The sequence below is a fragment of the Equus przewalskii genome, chromosome 13 (genome assembly GCF_037783145.1).
Source record: "Equus przewalskii isolate Varuska chromosome 13, EquPr2, whole genome shotgun sequence".
Lineage (NCBI taxonomy): Eukaryota > Metazoa > Chordata > Mammalia > Perissodactyla > Equidae > Equus > Equus przewalskii.
Window position 1 is genome coordinate 73,691,726 of NC_091843.1, and position 26,815 is coordinate 73,718,540.

A 26,815-nucleotide genomic window follows, 5' to 3' on the forward strand; every position below is an offset into this window, starting at 1 on the left:
GTGACCTGCAGTTCTTCTAAACTGTTTTAAAGACTGTACTTAATCTGCTATTTCAGCTGATCACTAAAGAAAGAGTAGAGAAAAATGGATATGCTATCATTCATAATATATTTACAGATTAAGGCTGTGGATACTAGCTGATAAGAAAGTGACAACATAATTAACTAAACTTTTTCAATTGGCAATTATAGTTTGATTTTCTTAAAAATATAAAGATTTGTTCTATTCATTTTTTTAGAATCTTAATGTCCACACCAGACCTAAATACTCAGGTTTCAAACTAAGAGACTACCTGTAATCTCTAAGGACATTAATGAGTTTGCTGTGTTATTTTTAAAATATAACTCTCTCACCCCGCTCCTGCCCTCCCCAAAAGGTGGAAAGCAATCAGTAGCCTATAGAAACTACTTTTCTATAGAAAACTATTTTTCCCTGTTCTCCTAATTAATCAGATCCATGAGAGAGCTGGTAAAATTTCATATTCTTCTCCTCTAGAATTGTAGCCATATGTTATATGTATGAAAATACGCAGTTAAATCATGCCCTGTTTTTATTAGCTAAAGAGATTGATTTTTAACATGAGTAATTAGAACAAAGCATTTTTAGGGATTTTAAAGTTTTCTTGGCATGTGTTTTACATCCTGACCAAAAACAGAGAAAAAAATACTACTAGTATAGTGAAGCTTGGTCTGAACACCAGTAAAATATCTGAGTATAAACGCATGGGCAGTTTTAAGTAAAATTTGTAAAATACCTTTGCTTTGTGGCACCCCAAAGTGATTTCCACTGAGTGGGTATTTTAATGAGAAACTGTTAAATATCTTTCAAAGAGAAATGGATATGTGCCTTTTCCTAGGTTGATTGTTTTCTGTTCTAATTTTCCAAAGTGATTTCTAGATAGTTTATCGAATAACATATACATTTAAATATATTAAGCGTGACTAGTTTTATACAGTTTCTTAGAGAAAAAACTTTCCAGGTTAGTACATGGTTCAGAGGGAAATGTTGTCTGTTATATTTCGTACAGGTATTTTTCTTTTTCTAATTTATTTCTGCATAACATCATAAGAGCATTAGCTAATTTAGGTTCATCCCTGATCTTTAGTAATAGATCTGTCACTTACTAAGAATAGGTACCACCTAGTTAGACCTTATCAATTCATAAACAAAACACTGATTAATCAATATGGGGCAGCTTTTGTTATATTCAACATTTTATAATTTCAAATGTTATTTTCCTGGGACTCACCGTCTACAAGCAATCAGATGCCGGCCCATTTATAATAGGTTTTTCTCCTCCTAGCAGGACGTTGCTTTTGGCTATAAAAAGTTAATTTCAGATCCTGATATACTTGCATTAATTTTTGAGACATTGGCGGGGTGTAGTACAGCAAAGAATAACATGAACATCACACCACTGCGCTGTAGCTAATCGTTTATTACCTCAAGCCAGAGAAGCAGTGTGAAAGTGAAGGCCACAGTGTGTCTTTGCAAAAGATGGAAACTGACAGAAGGAGTCTTAGAGACAGCTTCCTAAAAGTCTTGAAAGAAGATCAGAACAAGGAGAAGGGAAAACAATAGCAACACTGTCTGAAGGAATACGTTTGAATACTTACAGTGCTGGACATCTTTGGAACTTCTTATGATTGAAATAAATTATCTTGAATAACAGACCCCATCTTCTCTCCAAACATCTTTGCTTCAGAATGGGAAAGCTTATTGTAATATTATCTTTTCAGAACCATAAGTGTTCTCTAAAAACCATATGACTGAGATGTTCATCAGCTGGGATGTTTGCTGTAATTCACCAATAAATTTGAATAATTTGACATAATTTCTGACGAAGATGAATGTTTCCACATTCATTTCCATAGTAAGGCAGTGTCTACATGAAGAAACCAGTTTGACTGATTCTACCTGCCAAATTGATCAGAAAAAGAACAAAACAACAGCCATTTAGTCCACAGAATTAAAGGAATTTATGTGTACAAACCACCTTGGTGGCCTCTCAACCCCAAAACTTGCATAGTAGTATGTCACTTTGAAGCCAATGGTATTACAAGGAAGCAAAGCATAGGACACATCATCAAGGAACTAATGGCACACGCGCTCTTAGGTAGGACACAGGAGTATAGAGTAAAAACCTGGAGTTACACCTGGGGTTATCCCATGTCTGTTAAAACTGAAGGTGACAGCCAGGTCATTTCACCTGTTTTCTCATCTGTACAAAAAGGAATTGGAGTAGATAATTTCTAATATCCCTAACAACTTCATTCTTTTCTTCTATGTTATAGGTAGAGCCATGTCAGTATTAGTTAATATTTAACCTGGTTTCACTAAACCATGATGCTACTTAGAAATTCATTCTTTTCTATAAAAGGCCATAGGAGATATAATTACATTGCATTCATGACTATTAGAATGTAAGTTTTAAGGCATTAGGATCTAACTCAGCCACTCCCTCAGACAACAAAAAGTGGCATAGAAATCAAATTAATTTCTAGAAACATTTAATTCAAGTACTGGGAAATTCAGCAATGAGTTTATTGTCCTTTCTGTTTGAGGAAGAAAGAGACTAATATGTCATAGTACGTGCTGGTGGTTGTGTGGGAAGAGACAGACTTAGGGAAGCTTTGCTTTCCCTGACAACTTAGTGACAGAAAGTAGTATGGTAGATTTCATCTTGACACCCACAGTAAGGAGTGGCAGGTTGAGTTCTTGTGAAAGTGGGTTAGGATCAGAACTATGGAAATTCAGCATTCGTTCCTCATTCCTCTGCATTGCCTTTTTCTGTGCTATGCCTGTGGTAGTATCTCCTTTTCCTCCCTCTTATTACATTCCTGATTATAACGTTCCCCACAAGGAGTCACTTCATTTCTTTTTCACTCAAGATTTCTTCTTACAACTTCTCTTGAATGTCATTCACTCTCCTCCCTTCAGACACATTGATGTTTTGTTGATATTTGACCTCCATTCTTTCATACATATATGCCTAGAAGAACAACACAAAAGCTATGTACCAATTTATCACTTCCTTTTCACCTTACCTCTTCAGTAAAGGTTTTCTGAAAGCATCTCTCTTGTACTCCGATTTCTGCACCATGTCTATTTCACTTATAATCTCATTAGATAAAATCTATGTGTGATTCTGTTTTGTATATTGCCTTTTATATTATTAACACTCAGGAAAATAGTGTAATAATTTCAGTCTGCAGTGCTGTCAATCTGTCACCTTTCATGCACTACTTTAAAATTCCAAAAATGTAAATGAAGTAATTAACCTGATATGAAACAGTGACATATAATTGACTTTCTAAATTAGTGAACTACTGACTCTTCTTTATATCTTTGCCATTTTATAGGATTTCATATTGGCTAAATTGGCTACTTAACAAAAGGTGTGATGTAACAAAAATTCTGCTTGCTACCATAATAAATACTGATGCTTATTAAACATCCTGTACTGTGCTAAGTATATTTATTTTAGATTCTTGCTGTTTGAATTATTTCATACTCATGAAACTGAGGCAATATTTAATGATAGTGGAATATAGACCCTAAATCATTGACTCAACCAGTGGAATATCCCACAAAGAAGTGCTAATGAACAGACACATGAAGGAAAATGGAGTTTTTAAAAATAGCCTAGAGAATAATTCTCCTTCACTCACACATAAACCCTTCCTCAGTGTAAATTTTTCAATGCCATCTTGCATCAGAGCTGTCATCAGATGTCTAAATGATAGGTTTCAGGGTTCTCCTCTTCCTGTTAGTGATCTGAAGTGCTACTCCAGCGTTTTCCATTACAGTACATATTGATAGAGGACACTTAGTATCTAGTGACTGTTGTTTATGGTTCACTAGTGTATGAACTCAGAAGTGCTCTTTTACTGCACATAGTATATGTACATGTTCTCCATCTGTGAAATGAAGATACGGCCGTATACATAGAGCTCAATAGCTACTTTCGTTCCAACCCGATCTTTTCTTCCACCTAATGTTTGTATGGTTTTGTGCAGTAAATACAATCCTAAAAAGTCCTATCTCAAATGAACATATTTCAAACCATTTACTCCTACAGACTTTCATTATCATTTCAAAAATGTGAGTCATGCTTTTGTAAGAAAAATGACTCCAACATATAATCAGAATCCTATTTTAAAATCCCAGCTTAAAGGATTGTCCTACATTTGTTGGTCAGTAGAATGTGCATTTAAATAGCCCTTATAAGTAATTAGCTGAATGGAAATTTCTTCCAGCAACAGTATTCACTTGAACGTTTCAGCAGGCACACAGCTCCTGGTATTTAGCATAAGTTCCTAGGTAAAAAAGCCATCTGGAGATCCTTGTTCAAATATTTTCAAACAATGTGGGAAGCCTGTGACTTGTACTTAGTATAATGATGTCACTTTCCCATTAAAAATGTGTGTCAACCTCTCCCTAATGTTTGGCAAGTCTGATAACCCACAATTGATTAATGCATCCTGTTTGAAGAACATTTAGGTGGTCTTGCTTTACTGTATCTATGGGTCAATGCCCAAATCCGAATCTAAAAGTGAGACCTCCCTCCAATATATGCATATTAGATCAGTGCTACACCATTTCTGCATAAACCTGAGCCTGAGAAATATGATCAAATAAAGGTTACCCTGAATTTCTAAAGGCAAAAAGAAACATCTGAGGACATAGAATAACTAAGATCTGGAAAAGAATCAAAATCTCAAATGTCTTTAGTCCCAAAATTTATATGGCATAGTGTTTATTTCTTTTATATCATCGGGAGTAAAGGCTGAGATTTGAAAAGCTAACATAGCTACTTTTACAGTGAAACCTCTCTGTGCATGCCCACCCTTCCTTTTCCACGGCCAACACCACCAGACATAAAGTAGTGATAACTGCATACTTTATTGGAGGTTTGGAGTTATTTTGTACTCTGGTGTATTCAGGTTTGAAATCACAAGTATACCTTACTTTATCTGACATAGACATTTCATTTGAAATTTAGGAAATCAAATCATTTACCGGTGGATTTATTGGACAATTTTTGAAATTTGTGATTTTTATTTCTTTATGCTTTTCAATAGTCAGTGCTTGTTCATCTTTTAACTTTGTGTTTTTCCCTTTATAATCCTTAGTTGAGGGATAACTCAAAATTTGATGGGATAGATAATATGGCGTTAGATTGTGAGAGACCTAAAGTCTAAGATAAATTTACTTGATCTGATAGATATTAGTGAGTTAAATCATAATGCAATCTTGAGTACACAAATACGACAATAGAGTGCCAGGCAGATTGGAACGATGATTTAGATTTGAATCAACAGTAGGTTAACGCTTACTTTCAGTTGTGGCCCTTGGTGGATGTTATGGTACATAGTCCAATTGCTCCTTCAGTAGAAGACTTGTTGCTCCACCTCTTGGGAGTGCTTTCAGCAGACAGCCTCCATGTATCAGCCCCTTCAGGGATTGCCTTGGCTGCTGTGGGGCCCATATTTAAGACAGAACAGTGTGGGAGATTAAGAGCCAAGCCGTCTGGGCCCAACTTGGGATGACTCTGAAGGGTCATTCCCGGTCCAGAGCTCCCCTGGGATTGTGCAAGCCTGTAGTTGGACCTGTATCTCATCTTGACCTCTCTCTGCCCATTCCTGCTTTGTTCCCATCCCTTCCTTAGATGTTGATCCTAGGGGCACTCCTTTGTAAACATCCCGCTAAATTCCATCTCAGAGTCTATTTCCTGGGGAACCCAACCTACAATACGGTCTGTTTCTAAATACACCAAACAAGACATCCTTTTAACTTCCTAACCATCACTTTCCCTGATCTATTCCATTCCTGTAAATAGCACCTCCATTCATTCCACAAATAATTTTTAAGCATCTATTACGTGCCAGTCATTGTGCAGGGAATGAGGATTTGGAGTTGAGCTGACAAATATGATCCTCCCCTCCTGGAACCTACATTTCAGTGGGGAAGAGAGACAGTGAACAAATCATTACCAGTATAATAAGTATTTTAGAAGGGGAAATGTAGGGTATTACATACAGATAGCCATGGTGTCAAGACATGGGATTTGGAGTTAAAAGATCAAGCTCTGCCACTTACAGCTATGTGAATAGGGGCAAATCATTTACTTTCTCTAAGCACCAATTTCCTCATCTATAAAACAGGTACACAATCCCTCAACTACGAGTCTACTGAAAAAGAAATTGTTCTGTCTAATGAGATAATCTATTTATAATACGCAGAATATTAATGGTCTCTATAGAACTTATCTGAACCTGCCTTTGTTCCTAAATTTTAAGTTCTTCCTGAAGATCAGAAACCACATCTTCCTCAACTCTATGGTAATGATGTATTACCTAGAACAGTTGATAAATTAGAATATTGCTTTCCCTGTTTATGCCAGGTAACAGGGTATACAGTCTTTAAAATATATTGAAAACAATACAGGTAATTGGAACCAGAATTTTTAATAAAAATATTTTTAAATGTAAAGAATAATTTTGAAAGCTATAGTCAAATCTCAAATACACCAAACGTCTATGTGGCAATTCAGTGTAAAGGTTTTTTTCCCCAGCTTTAGTGAGGTATAATTGACAACTGAAAATTGTGTGTATTTAAGGTGTACAGCCTGATGACCCCGATATCTGTATGCATTGTGAATTACTCACCACAGCCAAGCCAATCAACATATCTGTCACTTCACACCTAATATAAAGGCTTTTAAGAGAATTCTGTTAAACAACATAATCTCCTATACTCTGGTTGTCTGCTATATATCTTTGTGGCAGTAAATCTTGTCCCTTTAGCCTTCTTTTTCCCAGACCAAAAGAAAATTGTATGCTTTAAAACATAAGTACAGTCATACAACATAAAACAATATTTCAGTCAACAACGGGCCTCATATACGGTGGTGGTCCCATAAGATTAGTATCATATAACCTAGGTGTATAGTAGCCTATACCATCTAGGTTTGTGTAAGTACACTCTGTGACGTTTGCACAATGATGAAATTGCCTAACAATGCATTTCTCAGAATAACATCCCTGTCATTAAGAGACACAGCTATATATTAACACTCTCCCAGCTGACTGTGTATGCCTACCCCTGCTGAACCTAATGAAATCTTTGCCACAAGTTTTTAAACCATTAAATGATTTACAAATTCTCTCTCTCTATATATGTATGCACCAAAGTGTATATACCAATTAATAAAGGCTCATAAGTGATTTTTAAACTGAGTATTGTGCACATGCTTGCTACTGACTTGCATTGGAAACATTTCTGGGTATATATTACATTTATAAAGTTTTAATAAGTTTTCTCATTTTTCCATCTAAGATTATGTATTATCACCATTTCACCATCTCCTTTGCTAAGCATGTCTTAGTTTTTTGGACTGGCAATATTAAGTCCTTACTTATACTTTTATAATATATCCACTTCAAGTATATCCATTGTAATTTTCAAATCTGTGTTTGATAATGTCTTGCCTACTCTTATAACATTACATGATAAAACATTTTAATCAAACAAGTTACCTTGATGAACCCTTACACTGTTTTCTTAATATGTGACCTCTTTTATTTTCTTCTGTGCATTTAACTTGCTATTTTCTTGATTGGTAGAATAAGTTTTTCAAACTGTTGCCTTTTTTCTCACATCATTTGTTTTTGTAAAGCACCAGTCTTTCCCAACGCCCAATTGTCAATCACTTAATATTTGGGTTTTTTTCTTTTTTTTTCCTTTCAAACCTACCTTACACATGTTTTTTTGTTGTTGAAGGAGCCTGCACGTGGCAGCATGGTCTAGGCAGGAAAGGAAAAGGAAGTTATTACTGCTCTCTTCTGGCCGCCTGCAATAATAAATCATAACTTGCCATTCCCTAACTGGTGGCTGGAGACTTATCTTCATAAATGCACGTGACCCAAGAAGTTTCAGTTTACATACCCCATCCCTTGGGGTTCTTGCCTGTGGAGAGCCTTTTCCTTCCTGAAATTAGACAAAGGTTGTAGGAATTGAGGCTAAGGCTTCAAAGCACAGGAAGAGAGAATGTTGTCTTATCCTGTTGCTAGAGTGGAGCTCCAGCTGGCCATGTTTACCTACCCAGGGTGTGAGGCTGCATGTCCATCTGTGAGGGGCTCAGCACAGCACTAAGGCTTGCCCTTAAGTTTTGAACTTAGGAACCTTTGGACATATTTCTTGCATGTTTTCCTACATGGTTATTTTTATAGTGGCAACTATATAGGTTTTGAGTTTATGCTTAAAATGCTAAGCATTGAGCACAATGAAACTATAAGATTTACCCCTTTGCTAGAGTAACATTTAACTTCTGTGTTATACATACAGTAACCATATAATTTACCATTCAAACCAGAACACTTTTAACAGTGTAAGGGAACACTATTAATAATTATGCCAGGTCAATAGACGTAAACCAGGACTGCCTTGGGCTAACTGGAATGTACGATTATCCTATTTATACCTAATTATTTCCTTTGAAAACATTTGAGCAAGCCCAAATCACTTTACATAATCAAGGAGGTGGTGGTGGGAGTGGGTATAGTAGTTGTATGACACTTCATGACTGCTACCCTATCAGTGCAAATGTTGATGTCACTGGAGAGTACATAGATACCATATCTAAAAGGAAGGATACATTTTAGAAATTAGAAATGCATGTCAAAGTAATAATAATAATAGCTGACAGTATTGATCGCCTACGTGCCTTATCTCATACCCTTCAGCAACCCTATGAGGTGACTACTACTATTATTCCCATTTTTATATTCTTATAATGGTTAACCAAAAATAAAAATTTAAGGACATCTAATTCCAAAGCCTATGCATGCTTTTAACTACAACACTATACTGCCTTCCTTTGGACATACTTCCTATCTCTGTGATTATCTTTTTAAAAATATAGCCACTCTATGTAGAAAAGGGACTCTCTTTCTGCTAGCTTGGCATTGCTAAGCCAAGGCTCTGTGCTTTTTGCTGGCCCAAGTAATTCTGAAAGAGTTCACTGGTGGCAGGAAAGTGGAGCTGCCATAGTATGGCTTCAACAGTTCTACTTTAATTTTCAAGTGCCTGGTGCTATTACTGATTTAGTATTCTGATTACAGGATTTTAAACAGACATAATAATCAGCTCTTCCTACTGTCTGGTTTGGTGGTTTTAGAATTATTGAACCACATACTCTAAAGAAAAAGTAGCCCTTCATAATTTTTTTTCTTTTAGGTATCTATCACTTTTTAAAAAGTAGTATTTGTCATTAAATGCATTCTAGGCTAAGCTTCTCTTACCTGCTCCGTTGAGAAAGGAGAATACACTAGTTTACACAAAGGCAGTAGTTTGCATTGTGTGGTTTTGTGGGATCGTCTATTATTACGATTTACTGTGTGCCAGGTTCTCTGTTGTTGCTTTATATTTAGTTCATTTCATCTCACAATAACTCTATGACTTAGGAGTATTTATCCTCTCCCTCTTACCCGTGATGAACTTGAGACACAGAAAAAGTTGAAATAATTCACTCAAGGTATCGTTACCAGAAGTGGCAGGATAGAGATTTGAACCCGGGGAATCGGACTCCAAAGTCCTTGAACCCAACCGCCACACTCCTTACAAAGACTACTTACTTGAAAGCTTCTACTTTCAAAAAAAAAATAGTAGGGAATGCAGATGAGAAGTGTGAACTGTGAGTAGCATGTGAGAGCTGAGTGTCATACTTGTCTGGATTTCCTGCTGGGCAGTTTGGCCTTCATGTTTCATCTGCTGAAGTGTGTGTATTTCATTGTAATCACTAGAGGTGCTTCAAGAGCCTTGGGTGACAGAACCAAGGTTTTAATGTTGCAGCAAAGATGATATTTGTTCTGTGAGTAACATGCTATTGTGCTATTGGGATCAACTTGTATAAAAGAATCTTCAGGAAGACATTAACAGACATTAACGGAAAGGACTGTCAAGCCCAGTGTCGGCTGATTAGTCATCTTGGTCCAGGGCACATTTTTAACCTGGTGGGCCTGATAGCGTGCAGGGCAGTATGCCATATGCCAGGGGATATACAGGTAGAAATGTAAAGTGATGGGAGACATCTGTGGTGAAATACCATAGCTTATCAAACCACATGAAAACTACGCTCAAGTAGAAGCACCGAGTGTAATTGTAATCTTCATGCTGAAAATGTGAAAAGGTACCAGCTTTTCGTACTTCAAACCTTTGAAACAACTTAATCTGAAATCTTAACTCAAGGAGCTCTAGAGGGAGCTAATCTATTTATATACATATATATTTTTAAAAAGACATCTCAAACCTCAGCCGTGCTATTAAGGAGAGTGATGATTCATTCATGCTCATACAGTAGTAATGATCCTCAGATTTATAAACGTGCGGTAGTGTCAGATCCTAATCTGAAGGAAACGTGGGTCGTTTGATTTTCTTTCAGAGTATTCTTTCCTGTACAAGTGATTCACAGGCTGTAACCCTCACAGTGCATATGTGTAACACATGTCAGGATTTAAAAAGAAGGTAATGGCTTTTGCTGATGAAAGACTTTAAAACATTTCCCTCAAATGCATGTGTAAAACACATCATATATGCAAATATAGATATGGCCTGCATCTACATATATACATCCCTACCCCCAACCCACACAGGCCTGTTTCAGGAGGTCCTCTTGGACTTTAAAATATAAGACAAATTTATTCTGAGTGCCATGACTGCTGTTCCACAAATATCAGAAAATGAAATTATCCATTTCTTCTTTTAGATTAGGGTGAAGACAACCTAGTTCAGAGTTCACTTCTTCTTTTGATTGGGAGTATTGAATCTAGTATTGGGTTGGGTTCATAATTTCCAAACCCCAGGGCCCTGGACTAGAGATAGGAAACTACACCCAAAGACTTGATGGCAGAGCACCCCTGGAACATCGATGTCTCCCTGCCTTCAAAAGCCTATCTTCTAAGCTAAGACAAATGGACAGCAACTTTTTAATTTAGTTGAGTGGAGGTAAAAGAGTCTTTGTGTTTTCCTTTGCTAAAAGTAGCTCTGGAAGAAATGAAACCTAAGGAAAAGTTACAACAGCTGGTAAGTACAAAAAGGGAATTAAGGAACTTTTAGGGTAACATCAGTGTTTAGATTTGTCCAGGTACTTGTGAAGATCACAGGCAGGTACGTTATTTGAGGGCCTTGGAGAAAGCATGGTGAGATAAGTTAGGTAGACAGAAAAGGTCTACGTGGTTTCTGGGGAGAGATGGAGCAGCTCTGTGGAAGAGCTGGAGTGCACATAGAGGGGAGCAAAGGTAACTGCTGCTGACCCTGGTCCTCCCATGCCACCCCTCTGGGCCTCTGGTCTACATCCCACCAAATACTTTTACACTCTGATAAGCTCTCCTATCTTGTTACAGTTACTTCATGTTTAAAAATCTTACTCTTACTCTGGAAGAAAAAAGAAATAATGGAAGGGGGTTTTTTTTCCCTCTCAATTTCAACCTCATCAAAAATTTTAATAATAGTAAGATGAGCCAGCATACAGATGGTATGTTTTAATCTGTTCAAAGTACGTGATATTTATTGGCTTAGTTAAGCTTTTGTCAGACTGGGAACATGCAATACTGTAAAGGAAAGAACAGATTAATTGTGATTAATTTAAGGTGGGAGGAGTATGAATAGATACCTGGATAGAATTAAGAAGGGGAAACAAAAAATCAGGTGACAGCATCAAATATTTTGTATTAATTCTCAAATTATCAATATGATTTGTAGAAATATCTGATTTCCCTCTTATCCAAGACATCATTTATTTTAGAACTGTAATAATAATTTTTAAATACTATCGATAGCCTGTTTTTGCTCATGGCTAATTTCTGTCTCAGCATGATTTTTAGGATTTCAGCATTCCTTACTGATCTGGATTTGGATCTCTCTCTCTTTTTTTTTTGGTTATCATTTTTTAAAAATGTCTAAGTCAGTGAAATACTGTATATGTGAAAAAGGAATTAATCAAATGAGTTTATTTATGTAAGAGTATTATGGTATATTACTGAGAAATAGACCTCATGTGATACAAATGAAAGAACACAGAACTTAAAGTCACATTCAAGTCAGAGTCCTGTCACTTTTTATCTGTGTAGCCATTAACCAGTTTCTTGGCCTCAGTTTCCTCCTCCACAAATGGGAAAAATGATACATGTTTTGCCTACATTTCAGTATTATTTCAGAATAAAATGAGAATGAATATGTATTCATTTTGAAATTTGTGAAGTGCTATTCAGATAAAAATAAATATTGTTTACAGACAAATACAAACAAACAGTATTTTAATTGTAACTTTACCAAACATAACCTATTAAACCATGGAACTTTAAGATGTTGATGTCTGGGGCATCAAATTTACTTTTCACTTTTATCCAAATGAAGACATTATAACAAAAATGGAATGCCATCCTTTCTTTTTGAAAAATTGGTGTAGGTGTTAAATTGATCTTAAATGTAATTGTTTGAAGGGATCACTTAGCAGGTACTTCATAGTTCATTCAAGTATACATGGAGACATTGAGATCAGAGGGGCTCACCCTTTTTAGAGACTAAAATCCCTTTAAGAATCTAGTAAAAGCTAAAGATCCTCTTCCAGAAAAATATTCATATCATATACAGAATTTTGCATGGCATTTCAAAGGTGTTCATATCCATGGAGCCTAATAAAAACCACATCTCCACCTTAGATTGACATATAGTAAAACTTGGATGATATGGCTTCTTCCCTTTCAGATTTCTGGGTTTTCCAGACTATTGTGGTCTTATATTATAGACTATTATAGAAATTGTGTTCCTGCCCAGCTGCACTTCTACCCATCCTTGCTTTAGCTATATTCCATCTAAGGTCTGTCTCTTAAACAGTCCTGATTCCTGTGTTCAGTCCACCCCCACCATTGCCGTTCTCCAGCATTTTTCATCAGTGCTCATTCCCAGTGGAGGCAGTAAGGGAGGGAAGAGAGGCTATGAACCAGGCTAACAAATGCAAGAAGCAGAGGCTTTGGACAGAAATGGCAGTTGCATGTAGTTCCAGTGCTACCAGATTGGGTTGCACCAAGACTGAAACAGAGGTAATTAGTCTGAAAAACTAAGCTGTTAAGATTTTCACCAACTTACAATTCTACTAATCCTAAACAGTCAAGTATTTGAAATTCTTTGTTACTGGGTTAATTTGTAAGCAGCTCTTCATTGAGATCCTCTGAATTTGACCCTTCTATACGTCTGATACTATAACGTGAAGGTGATTTTTAAACTAGAGGACTATAACAGTGTGGGGGGGGAATCGTGCTAGATTATAATGTGATTTGATGTGATGTGAAGAAAAGTCGCATGTCATTACTTCCATTGTGTGAAATATTAGCCAGATGGACAAACAAACCAAAGCTTTTTTTCCTCTGGTACTCCATGTAACAACTGTATATTTTTCCAGGTTTGTAGAATTTTAATCCCTCGATTTTCTACTCTTGCTCTAAATATTCAGCCTATTCAACTCTTAATTTTGTATCCTTTCACAAACAGTCTACAATATTTAGTGTCTTCACACACCGCCATCTTAAATAAGTCAGCGTATGTTAACAACAACCGCAACAAAATCCAGGACAAATATTTTAAAATGCAGACATTCTTAGAATACCAGAAGAGCGTGTTCTTATTTTGTAACTTCAGCAGCAATCGCTCCAGATCTCTAAAAGTGTTCGTCTAGAAAATGAGAATAAGGACATCCAAGTTCTTCATGGGCCAGGTGGCTTCACTATTGTGGAATTTGGGGTTTTATTATCTAATGTCGGTTTAAATTTTTATATTCTAGTGCCAGCGTGCTCCAATGAGAATCTATTTTTAAAATAAAATGTAGAAGGTAGCAAACTACTTAACAATGAATGTTAAGTATTGAATTTGAGTATTATCTTATGCTTTTAAAAATATTAATTGGTATTGCATGGTGAATTTTTGTAGTAATATTGTGACTTTGAGAACCAACATTTATTTTAAGATTTCCAAGTTGTATAAGCAGAAAACACAGAGCGCAAAGCTTTAAGGTGTGGAAATCTGCTGAGGCAGCATTAACGGTGAGTTAGATCCCCATTAGGTAGCACTCAGTGGAAGGGGATGTGCATATGCCGGATTTAAAGCAATTTAAAAGAGAGCGACACATCTTTGCTTCAGAATGCCAACAGGCATCATTTGGTATCAGAAGCGTGGCTTATAGTGTTCACTGTAGGAGCTTTCATCACCATTCAGAATCCTCTCTTTTTTTAAAATGCGGTAATATATTTTTGGTAGACAATTCATAGAAATTAATTGCAAATGATAGAGAAATTGCTCTTTTTTAGAGAGAGAAAAGACAGTTGATGCAAAGAAATAGTAAGGGCATGGCTATGAAATTCAAGACTACTACTTAGTATATTTTAAGTAACTTTTTATTAAGTTTTGTTACATCTGTTGTGTCAAATTAGGGTCACTAGTGTTAGTAGATTAAAACCTTTTGTGATTATTTTGATTTAGAACTGTTATTTTTCAGTTTCTTCATCTTGCAGACCACTGATGAATTCTTCAGTTTCTTCAGACCAAACAGCTCTTTTTTAAATTTTAGAACCATTTAATTTTATAGAAATGACACGCTATAGACGGACTTTAAGTATAATAGTTTGTCGATATAAAGAAATAATTAGAAAGAGAAATGATATTGATAGGCTTTGAAGAGAAAGATCTTTGTGGGCGTTTAAAGCAGCGAGGAATTACAAGGCGATGGTGAAGAGCAGGCTACTGAACTGGAGAAGTCAAAGCAAGATATCTTCCTTTACTCACGTGCCGTCTACTGAAAATTAGAAGTTAGTTCCAAGCAGCTAGCAGTGAACCCCAGGTGCTAACTTCCCTGAAGCACTGAAATAGGAAGTGGTGGAAGAAACTCGTAAAGGAAACCTTCAGGGATTCCTCCTTTTTTCCCCTGTGATCCCTTTAATCCTTGAATTGTCAGACCACATGGAAAATAATAGAGCTGCATAGTTGTAAGACTTAAGTGGCATTCTCTTTTTAAAGCAAAATATTAGGTCTTTTCACATCTCTGGACAAGAATAGGGCATGTGTTCAGGGTAGAAAAGACTAACTTTGAACAAGAAACGCATCTTGCTTTTTCATTTTTAATATAATATTATTATTATCTATGACTAAGCAGGCTGCACCCAGTAGGGAAAAAATTATAGCTAATGTTTTATTTTCCTTTTTTAAAACAGATGATTCAACGAGAAGCAGATGTAAAAAGTAAGGTAACTGCTGTGGCGTTGACAGATTCTGTTCACAATGTGTGGCATCAAGAAGCTGGCAAAACGATTCGAGAATGGATGAGAGAGGTGAGACTGGATTTTTTCAATGCTGAGATGAATGAGTGTGAGCCTTTATATCTTGAGCCCCCACCAACTTATATCACCTCCCACCCCCAAACTCACTTTCTAGAGGCAGAAAATTTAGAGGGAATAGAAAAAATGAGATATGATTGAAATAATAATATAAAACCCTTCTGAAGAACAAATACTTTTTTGAAAGCCCTTTTCCCTTTTTTTGGCTTTCTATAGAATATATGTATGCATACAATATATAGTAGGAACTCTGGCCGAAGAAGGTCATAATCTGTTAAGAGATCATTATTCCCTGATATTTAGTTTTTCCACCAGCTATTTAGCATTGCTGCTGCTTAATTACAAGAAAGCAGTTTAAAGTACACTGCATCTCATCCTTTTCTTGAAAGGTGGTCAGTATGTTCCACTCTTAAATGGATTGGCACACTACTACTGGTAGGGGAAGAAGTAAAAAGCTGAAGATGTTTCCCAGACTCTTGAGCTAGGAGAAACCTAGGGGCTGGTCATGGTCCAGCCTCAGACTAAGAAAGTTTCTTTTCACACTTCCTAAGGCTGGTGAACCTGAAAACTAACAAGGACTTATTGAACTTGCTCCCATCTTTCTAAAAACTTTCACTCCATTATTTCTTTTATTCCTATTGCAATATAAAACTGAAATATCTTTTTATTTATATTTACCTTTCTGATGTTACAAGCAATTGACATTAGCCACACTATAGCAATTGTTTAGTCAAATCATATACTTAGATCTGTACCAATAAGCTTGTTGAGCTTCCTGACTTTCACCCAGTTTTTGTTTATAGAATACCCAGACATTTATCTGGCTGACCTCTCATCACAGATATCGTGGGTAACTTCTCCAGCCCTTGTGTTGCACTGTAAGGACCAGAGAGTTAATGTTTAAAAAGAGTGTTGAATAAATAGAAGGACTAGGCATATAATCCCATAGGGTGTTAACATAATGTCACCAGTCTGTTTTGACTGTTGTTATTGTCCATTAGAAAAAGTACTTTCATCATCCAAAAGTCCAAAATATTTTTATTCCATTCCTCATAATGCTATTAAATGTATAAAGGTAGGTTTTTAATCTATTCTAACACCCAGGTGTTTTTCTGACCACATTGCTTTTCATGTTTCTCTGTCCACAAGTTATCTACATCCCTAATTGTCTTTTCCAAGGGCTTAAACTTTTTTAAGAGAAATTTTGTGTATTTCATGCCTATACTTTTTTTGTGCTATTTGTCTGTCAAATGGGGGCAGGGACAGTTCCCAGCATTATATAAGTAGGAGAGTTAATAAATTAGCTGTTAGTACCTTTTCCCCCCACACAAAACCAATATGGAGTTTAATACTTGTCCCAAACTAGAAACAGCCCTGTTCCTCATTTTTCAATTGGGAGTTCTTCATGTCTCATTCCAGGTGACAAATACAGCAAAATTTATTTAGCTTTACTTCTTTAAGTATTTCTAACTAAGACTCGATTAGGTATCCCCTTCAAATTCAGAACATATTAATCTGTGCATTTTTTCATCTGACTGAAATAGACAGTAGTTGAAATCATCTTAATTTAATCAGAGCTGTCATTAATTTCTTTGCAAGCATGGCTTTTATAAAATTTTTTAAATTTTTATAAATGACCTAGTTCTTGAATAGTTCTTTCAATTCCCTCGATTATGCCTTAGGCATGAAGCAGCATGAAGAGTTTTTTATTATGACATACCAAAATTCAAACCACACTCAGTCACTTACCTAGCTGTGTAGTCTTGAGCAAATTATTTAATCTCTTTGAGATTCAATTTTCTCATCTATAAAATATAATATGTACCTTGCAAACATGGTTGGGAAATAACATATGTACAGAAATAGCATAGTTGTTGGCACTTTAAAGAATCTCAGTAAATCATAGCTATTATTGTTGTTACCTTCTCACCCCCAAATAATATAAAATACATGAGCTGTATTCTTCTTTTCTTTATGATTTGCATATGGAAAATAACTTACAAAAGAGGAGCAGTTCAGAACAAGGAATTAGGAGAACTGAGTTCTGATAATGATTCTGGCTTAGTCCCTCACTAGGTAAATCAGTAATGTACCAGGTACTTTGTCTCCTAAGACTCATTGTCTTGGGAAATCCACTCCATCTTTCTGGGCCTATTTCATAATTTTGAATTAGAGATAATAATTCTTATTCCATCTACATCATGAACTATTGTGAGAATCAAAGGTGGTAACCAAGAAGAAAACCCCTTGAAAAGCAAATGATACTACTAAAGAAATGAAATGTGTTATTATAGAAAACACTATAATATCCTGGAGATAAAAATTATTAGATCGTTGTTGATGGAGCTCTGAAATTATCCCTGCTCAAAGCTCTTCCCTAAAACAAGAACAGAAAGGGAGACTATAGAAGTCTATGCCAGGTACCCTTGTCAGTAAGTGTGTGATCCCCTAGTAGAGAATTCAGTGTGGTTTGGCAAGATGAGCCCAGTGTTTCCCAACATTCAGGAAGAAACTCCATCCCCTCTTCTTTCTCCTTTTTTAGTCCCTGTCTGTCTTTTGGCCTCTCAGTGATTGGCTCCATTATTTCACCAAACATTGCTTTCAAATTTGTAAGTAGGATGGTGGTACAAATTGCCTAGTCATTCCTATTATACTACAAATTAGTAAAACTTCTTTGTTTTGTTGTGGAATCTACAAAAGTTGAATACATAGAAGAGTGGAGGACAGTGGTCACCAGTGGTGGGGAGGTGGGGGAAATAGATGTTGATCAAAGTGTACAAAGTTGCAGTTCTGTAGGCTGCATAAGTTGAGAGACCTGATGTTCAGCATGATGAGTGTATTTAATAATACTGTATTGGATACTGGAAATTTGCTAAGAGAATAGATTTCAGGTTCTCTCACCACACGTGCAAAAGAGTGGCAACCATGTGAGAAGATATGTTAATTAGCTTGACTGTAGTAATCATTTCACTGTGTATATGTATATGAGATTCTCAGGTTGTATTCCTTAATATGTCGTTTTTATTTGGGAAAAAAAAAGGCTAAGTAGGTAAATGCCATTTCCTGACATAGCTCTGGCCTCTGAAAGTCTCCATCTAAGCCAGATGTGTGGTTCAACATAATGGTGGAGAACCCTTACCCGTCACCATTCGACTCTGAGAGTCAGGCCTGGAAACAGCCTGGTGAATCCTAGTCGTTCTTGTCTGAGGACACAGTGCCTTCTATATTAAAGATCAGCCTCCAAGACATTGGTGATTTACAACTTAGGCAAATGAAATAAAAATGAATAAAAACCTAAACTCAATCCGGGCAACAAGCATCTCCGAATACTTCCAAATACCTTGCACAGGAATACCTACTACCTACTTTTCTCTTTAAACATAATGTACTAAGTTTTAACCTTTTTATTAAAAATTTTAATTCATTTCATTTCTACACTGAAATATTGTCAACCCTTGGTTCAGATGTCAAAGAGAGTCACTCAGCGCTATGGCCTACAGGCACTTCTAGTCTGTGTTAATAGTTTCCAAGCTGTAGAATTTCACAAAGAAGACAATTTACAACCACAAAAACCTGTAAAGTCATAATTTCAGAGTAAGGGAACTTTAAATTGAAAGCACTTAACTTTAAGAAACACCCACAATATTGCCTCTTTTTCTCTTTTTCCTTAGACCCAGAAAAACTCTAGTTTCATGGCCCATCCCAGTTTGCTGGCTCTGGCCAAGGGCTTCTTTCTCTCTGCTTGTTGGTTGGGATGACGTGGGGCTGCATCCGAGGCTCAGGCGTGGCTCTGTTGGTACCTCTGGTCCAGCATGCCTTGTTGTCTGCTCAGAGCGCCTGAGAAGAAGACCTCGGGGGGCTGGGAACTCTCTCCAGCATGTGTGGAGTTTAGGTAGGGCTTTCCTAGTGGGCTGCCTCTGGTGCCATCCAGGACACTTTGCTAGTGTTCATCTCAACTGAAGAACTGGGGTGGGGGGCAAATTGGGACGTTGAGAAGAGGGAGAGAATAAGCATTAGAAAAACAATAAAAGAGATTTCTTTTGTAAACTATAGAAATGCATCTCAGAATAGGGAGTTACATTTGGTAAGATGGAATTTTAGATCGAATTCATATGTAAAGGCTGTTTATCTTTCTCTTATTTCTTTCTTTACATATATCTCCCAGTATGTTTACATTATTTTATTTCATTATACTCTATCACATGGCAAACATTTTCTTAGCTTGTTTTGCCCTTTTTTCTGTATATTTTTCTATGTGGGGTAAAAATGTCAAACATACATCACACATGCACGCACACATGTACACTCGTCAAACTTTTAGTATCGAACCTGTACAATCCTACACAAGTACTTTGTCATTCCAGAGAACTTTTGGACATATTCACTTTAACTGTAGGGTGTTTAGTTTCTATCCTATTTTTGTGAGAGATCAAAGCCTAAACACGTACCTAGATAAAAACTGAAATTTCAGACTCATAAAATGTTAACCTATATTTTGCTTTAAATATTTGAGTTAAAGGTGACCTGGATAAAATCCGTTTTGTTCAGCATTTTAAAGTCAATGATAATGAGTTAGAAAATGATTAATCACCTGCATATTGTAATGTACCGTCACTTTTATTAATACTAGAAATATCTATAAGACAGTTTTACATATGTAAAATGTAAGGGAGCAGTATTAAGACTGACATATCACCTGGGTAATAGCCAACTTTCATCAGAGGTGGAGGTACTACTAGGATGAATAATAATTAAAATATATACCTAATCGCTGCCTGTCTGTCGGTAGTGCTAATTGCTGTCATTGAAAAGACTGAATTGTTTAAGAAAAAGAGAGAGAAAGAGAAAGTCATTCTTCATTGAAGCTATCTCCCTGTATCATTGGGAGCCTATTTTTAGTACCTATAGAAGTCATGATTTTTGAATTTATTAGGGGCTGTGATGAATGATAAAACAAATCATCCATTTGCATATCTTGACACTGCTTTGGAGAATACTTATTTCTTACAAGCAAGTGTCACATTGTATATAAAAGCTGGCTAATTGTGTGCTAATCTTCTGCATTACCTAGAACTCTCTGATGTGGTATTCTATCAATAGTAATATTAATTTTACTTATTTCAAATGTATGAAATATCTTCTAAAACCCTATTTCTTTTATAATTTCTGCTCTCTTACATTGTATAATTTTGCATTCAGCTGCTAATTAAGATTAGGAGTGCAAGTTATAGAATATGTATCCACTTTAAACCCTCAAGCTTTTGTAATACATGAAAATACTAATATTTTTTCCATTTTAAATGTAAAAAGAGAGAAAGCATTTAAGAACATTACTAGATGTTGTGTTTGTTTTCATGGGTTTTTTTCCACGCAGTTCAATAGTTTCATTGATCTACTGTTTCTTACAAAAATCTGCCATGCTTTGTGAACTTCACTTTCTAATCTCATACAGCAACCCTTCCTTTATGTTATTCCTGCTCTCCCTGGTCCCAGAACAGTAGGGTTGCCTTGACAAATCTATTCAAAAGCCATTCCTCGGCCTTTATTGGTGGGGACTGGGGCCTTTGAAATTCTCTCCTCACTGCAACACAGCTGACATCTTCTTCCAGACAGAATGAATTAAGGAAATACAATAAGACACTTGATCTACCAGTCAAGGATCTTTCCACAGTGAGGACGGATTCCATGGTGCACAACCAGTGCAGCAAGCATCTAAAAATACACAATACATGCTTGTTTACTAGAATAACAATCAGCGATTTTTCCAACATGATTGATAGGACGATTTCTTTTAAAATAAGATCTGTCTGGAAATTCTTTGTGTGTGTGTGTGTGTGTGTGTGTGTATGTGTGTGTGTTCTGAAAATTTTTTATAAGTTGTATGTGGTTAATCATATTTTTTAAGCCAGACTTCAAATACAGACTTAGAATGTATGGAAGGAATATAGGTTATTTTTATTTCATTTGTCTGAGTTGTTAATCATCTTAGAGGTTGATTTTTAATATTGAATGCTTTGTGTCCTCAGACACACAGCTACAATTCACAAGGTTGTGTTTCTTTTGAACTATTGATACAGCCTTCATTGAACCAGGTTGAAGTAAAAATTAAAAGATATATTTATATGGGCCAGATTTTGAGGAGTAATTGTAAAATTTGTTTCTTCTAGTATTACAAAGATGAAGAATATAGTTTAAAAATGAAACTATTCTTTCACATGTTTAAATTAATATTTATCTCCATCTAAAGTCAAAAATGGACACTCTTTTCAATTTCCCTTAATTATAATCCTAACCTTCTCTTACAAATATATTGCATCATGGTTCACAGAAAGTTACATGTCTTCTTAATGTCAGTGCAGTTGATTGGCTGAATTGTAGCAGATAAGCTTTTTCCCACAGTCATGTTGGTCATAAATAATTACTGTTTACATAAGAAAATTTTTTATAGTGTATGGGGAACAAAGCCTGAATATACTTCTAGTGGTTGATTATGTAGGATAAATTAATCTCTGCAGCCTAAAATGTTGGCCTTGGCTTAAATTATGTTTCAACAGAAAATTGTCTCTATTACATTTCAGAACTGTTGTAACTGGGTCTCTAGCTCAGAACCCTTAGACACATCAGTGGAGTCCATGCTGCCTGACTGTCCCCGAGTCTCAGCAGGTATGTGTTTGATGAAAAATGTGTGGATTTTTTTTAAGGTGAAAAAATATGCTAATAAAATGGGGAATTCTGTTTTGCGAATTAAGCGTGTTGTTCTGCCTTCAATCTTTGAATGAATTATTGGTAACATATGGCATGGGTCTGATCCGCTACCATAAATTTGCTAAGTAGCTGAAAATTCTTACCAACAACCTCAGTAAAGATGAGTAGGTGAAACAATTTGATAGTGATATAGACAGTTGCTGTAGTAGCTTAGGGAGACAAGATGTATATAAGTAAAAAGTTGATTGAGACAAGGACTAGCTAGGCATACAGGATCTCAGAGTATTTATCTCTGATTGAGTACCAATTCAGTGATACAACAGGCAGTCAAGGCGGTGAGTTCAGAGAAGAGAAATTGCTGTGGCCTAGAGTCTTCAGAAAAGTTTCTCCTGCAAAAGATTTTGGCTGAATCTTGTGTGTTAAACAGGATTTGGATTGTAGGAAGATGTGCAGGATGGCATTCTAGGCAAAAGAAACAGAGCAATGTAAGCAGTAAGGCTGGAATGGATCTGAAGATGTTCACAGAAAACTAAGGCAGGACTAGCCTGCCTATTGCAAGGAAAGAGGTGGCATGGTGAGCACCTCAGGAACCAGGTGGGCTCCAGACAGTTTAAGGATGGTACTGATTTCCAGCCTGCAGGATTTGTACCCTAGTCTCTAATCTCTACGTAAGCGGAGAGAGTGACATTTTTCATTGCTTTCTGGTTTTGGCTTTCACAATTCTCAACCAATTTTGATGGTAAACACAAAGTGAGCAATGGTACCTGGTTATGGCAACAGAACAGAAATGGGCTTGCTTTGGCCATTGATGCCAGAGAATAAGCAGAAGTTTTGAATACAGACTATTCTATATAAAATCATAGGAGATAGCTAATCACTAAGTACTCAGAGTTGCAGACATATTTACAAATTGGAAGGAAATAATTGGGAGAACAGTTCAAATACTAGGTAAAGAACTTTGATTATAACTAAATTTCACTATCATTAATACCTAAACTTGAACTGAGCTTCACTGTCATTACAGCTAAACTTTTAAGGTCTGTCAATCAGGGTTCAATAAGAGAAACAGACCACTAGGAGATATATATGCTACCATATATATACATATATGTGTGTGTATGTGTGTGTATTACACAATTGATTTCCTTTATTAGTGGTAGTTATATTCTATAAAGTCGCTGAGAACACTGAATTTGTGAATACTGAATCATTACTCCTAGGGGAAATACATGGTTAGGTTCCTGCCAGCCAGACCAATTTTTCTTAGGACAAAACTTGCTACTCTCTCTAACCTTCTATTCTCTGTGGGTTTTTATTTCAACAAATTTGGCTTAAATCAGATTTCATATACACTTTCCCGCATATGTCCATTTCTTCGTCAGATGTTTATTGAGTACTTATTACGTTCCAGGCACTGTTCTGGAAACTGAGGACATAGCAGTGAACAAGAGCTTATCACATCTTTTTTTTCCCCAAAACACTAAAAAAAAAAAAAAAGAACTGTTTCCTGGCCCTCTGCTAGGAGGTAGGTTCCTCCTTCTGAAGGTGGCATCAGCGTAAGGTGGCATCAAATGAGAAAAGAATTAGGGCCAGCACTCCCCCAGCATTTTCCACACCTACTCAGAAAACTGAATGGTTTTTCAATCAAAATCAGGGATTTCCCTCAAAGAGTCCTTAAAAAATGTTGAACAAGGAGTATACCATGATCAAAATGGGATTTTAAAGAAGCTTAATTAAGTAAATGGAGAAAAGAAAGGAGCAAGAAGCCAGCTGCAGTAGACTCAGCAGGCTGTGACAATAAAGCAAATGTATGGGCTGATGGCATGAACTGGAGTGGTGGCAGTGGGAGCAGAGAGGATAGGAGAGCTAGAGCAAATATGACTCGGGCAGAAGCTACACTCCAGGATGATAAACAGATTGGGTGGAGGCAAAGGGAGAAGGAAGAGATGATAAGCTCCAATAAAAAGTAACTGGAGTAATGAAAGTATCATTACCAGAAGTATCAGGGAGCGGGAGGGGGGAAGTCAGTTAAGGGCAAGAGATGATGAAATTGTCTTGTGACTTACTTAATTGAGGTGATAGCAGTGGGAGTGATGGCAATAAATTCAAATGGAAATAGCCAAAGGTTGTTGAAGCACCTTTGAAACACCTGAAATTCTCTGATCTATAATCTGTTAGTGTAATTTAAAATGTTATTGTTATTTGAAGATTTCAACGTTTGTACTGACTACAAGATAGTAATGGATATCCAGACTATACATTCAATTTAGTGAAGTTGTTTTTTCCAGCTTTCTAAATTATGATGACTTTTTTCTTGGTATAATACGCTTTTGTGTTTTCACTAGAAGTTTCATGGTCAAAGCAGTGAAATTACTTGTAAAAACACATACTCATTTTGTACTGTATTTTTTCTTTTATTACTAAATATGCTTCCCTTTACAAAAAAAAAATAGACCTATTGCTCATAGTAGCTTCATTTTATGAATGTTATTTACCTATGGAATAAATATATAAATATATATATATTTTTTTTTTTGGTGAGGAAGATTGGCCCTGAGCTAATATCTGTTGCCAATCTTCCTCTTTTTGCTTGAGGAAGATTGTCCCTGAGCTAACATCTTTGCCAGTCTTCCTCTATTTCTATATGGGTCACCACCACAGCATGGGTTGATGGTTCGTGTAGGTCTGCACCTGGGATCCAAACCTGCGAACCCCAGGCTGCCGAAGCAGAGTGCACAAACTTAACCACTACACCACCAGGCCAGCCCCTGAATATAGATTTTTAAAACGGGTACAATAAAATGTTTAAATTTTACTTAAAATATCACTGATAATTATTTTCGGTAGTCATATTGTTTTTATTTTTCTTTTGAAAGCAAATAGAATACTAATACTTGACAACTCCACATTTAAGAGTTGGCAGTATTGCACCTTGTATTTAAAATGAAGTCTGACTTTTCAGTTGTTGTAACATATAGTGAATGGTGGGTTTTGAGTGGTCTCGAATATATGTCAAGTGATGGTTCCCACTTCTTTCTGTTAATAGTGTTTCCTACCAGTAAAATTAGCCAGTTAAAAACACTGAATATATTCAGAGAATTACATAATAGGTTAATAGGATCTATGTTTACTGTATAGCCCACATTCTGATTGGTTGGTTGGTTGTTGTAAAATGATGACAGCAAATATCTGCCTCACTTATCTTGTAGAAATGTTATGAGGACAATTTTTATAGTATCTGAAGGGATATTTTGAGTCCATCAGAAGGAAGACACTGTAAAAATGTAATGAGGTAATACATATTCTCATTATCATTTTAGAATTTAAGGCTATCATTTATCTTAAAACTGTTAATGATTATCTTAATCCTATAGGAGTGAAAAAGCATTTGCAGAAATATTCTCCCTTCCATTTTCCTGTCCCTAATTCTAGTTTTAAATAACAAATGACTTAATTATTCATGTTTTCCTATGTTCTCTGTGATATTGATAAGGGTCCCAAAATATTACACAGAAACCAGGTCACAGGAAGATAGAAAATATAATGAAGAAAACAAAAGGAAAACCAGTAGTTGAAAGAAAAATGTTCAGTAGGACGTAGAAATCTGGAAACAGTAAAGCTGAAAGCGACATCGGGGTAGCAGTAAAGGTGAAATTAGAAATGATCTTGTATGGTGTGCTGCTCCCCCAAAAACAGCTAATAGGATTTTTGGCTCTGTACGAGGAGACATTCCCCCAAGGTGAAAGGAAAGCACAAAATGAATGTTTGAAAACAGACAAGGTTACAGAGCATTGACATCTTCTGACATCTTGCAAGTCTGAACACAGCCTGCTTGGTTGGCACGTAGCTGACAGGCTGCTCTTTGCCAGACTGGTTCTAACTGGGGCTAGGTTTGGGTAAGTGCTGCTGCTGAGGCTCCTGTACTTTCAGCCCTCCCAAATGTGCTTCTTATGCGCCACTCTGGGTGTGAGCATTCAGTCTGCATGCATTCATTCAGCAAGTGTTTACTGTGGACCAGATATCGCTCCAGGTGCCAGGGACAGAGTAATGAATTACAGCTGATAAAGATCCCACATGGAGCTTACGTTCTAGTAAGGGTGACAGACAAGATAAATAAGGAAAGTGTATGTATGTTAGATAATGGTAAATGGTAGGAGAAATATAAAGCAGGAGAGAAGACCTGAAGTATGTGTATTTGGAGGGGAGGATTTGAATTATTAGAGAGGTGGCCAGAGATGGCTTTGCTGAGAAGATGTCATTTCTAGGACATTCCTTCTAGTCAGAATTGCCGCCACCTCCCACTAATAAAGACAGTATTTGCCTGTCTGTCTTTAGAGATCTTTTTCCTGGACTTTAGGGTACGTGCTCAGTTCTGAAATGTGTGCCGTTATTCCTTCCAGCAGTCTCTTGTTCTGGATCCTTGAAAACCTGCCTTTCTCATCAGACCCACTTTACCAGTCCTCTAAGGCTTATGGTAACCACAAAGCATAGTTACCAGCAAGTTATTAAGATTATTCCACTCTTCCTGAAGCGACTCAGAGAGAAAAGTGTAACACGTGTACAGCCCTCTGGGGCTCACAGACAAGGCTGCTTATGTCCGGAGGTGAATGGACAGAGCCTCTCCTGGCTGACCTGAAGGGTGAGGGGAAATCAGTCTTTTGACACACCTGTGGTCACTTTACACCAGACACACAGGATGGAAAACTATTCCACAGCTTCCTTTT

The 26,815-nt window shown here is 36.5% G+C and overlaps 1 protein-coding gene across 32 annotated transcripts in view; it reads left to right on the top strand.

Moving 5' to 3' along the window:
- ARB2A (ARB2 cotranscriptional regulator A) overlaps positions 1–26,815 on the top strand; it is a 382,974-nt gene that overhangs the window by 237,312 nt on the left and 118,847 nt on the right. For all 32 annotated transcript variants that reach the window (XM_070571447.1, XM_070571452.1, XM_070571445.1 and 29 more), the window contains 2 exons: positions 15,264–15,380; positions 21,965–22,049. In XM_070571447.1, the coding sequence (XP_070427548.1) occupies positions 15,264–15,380; positions 21,965–22,049 (202 nt within the window). The remainder of the gene's footprint in view (positions 1–15,263; positions 15,381–21,964; positions 22,050–26,815) is intronic.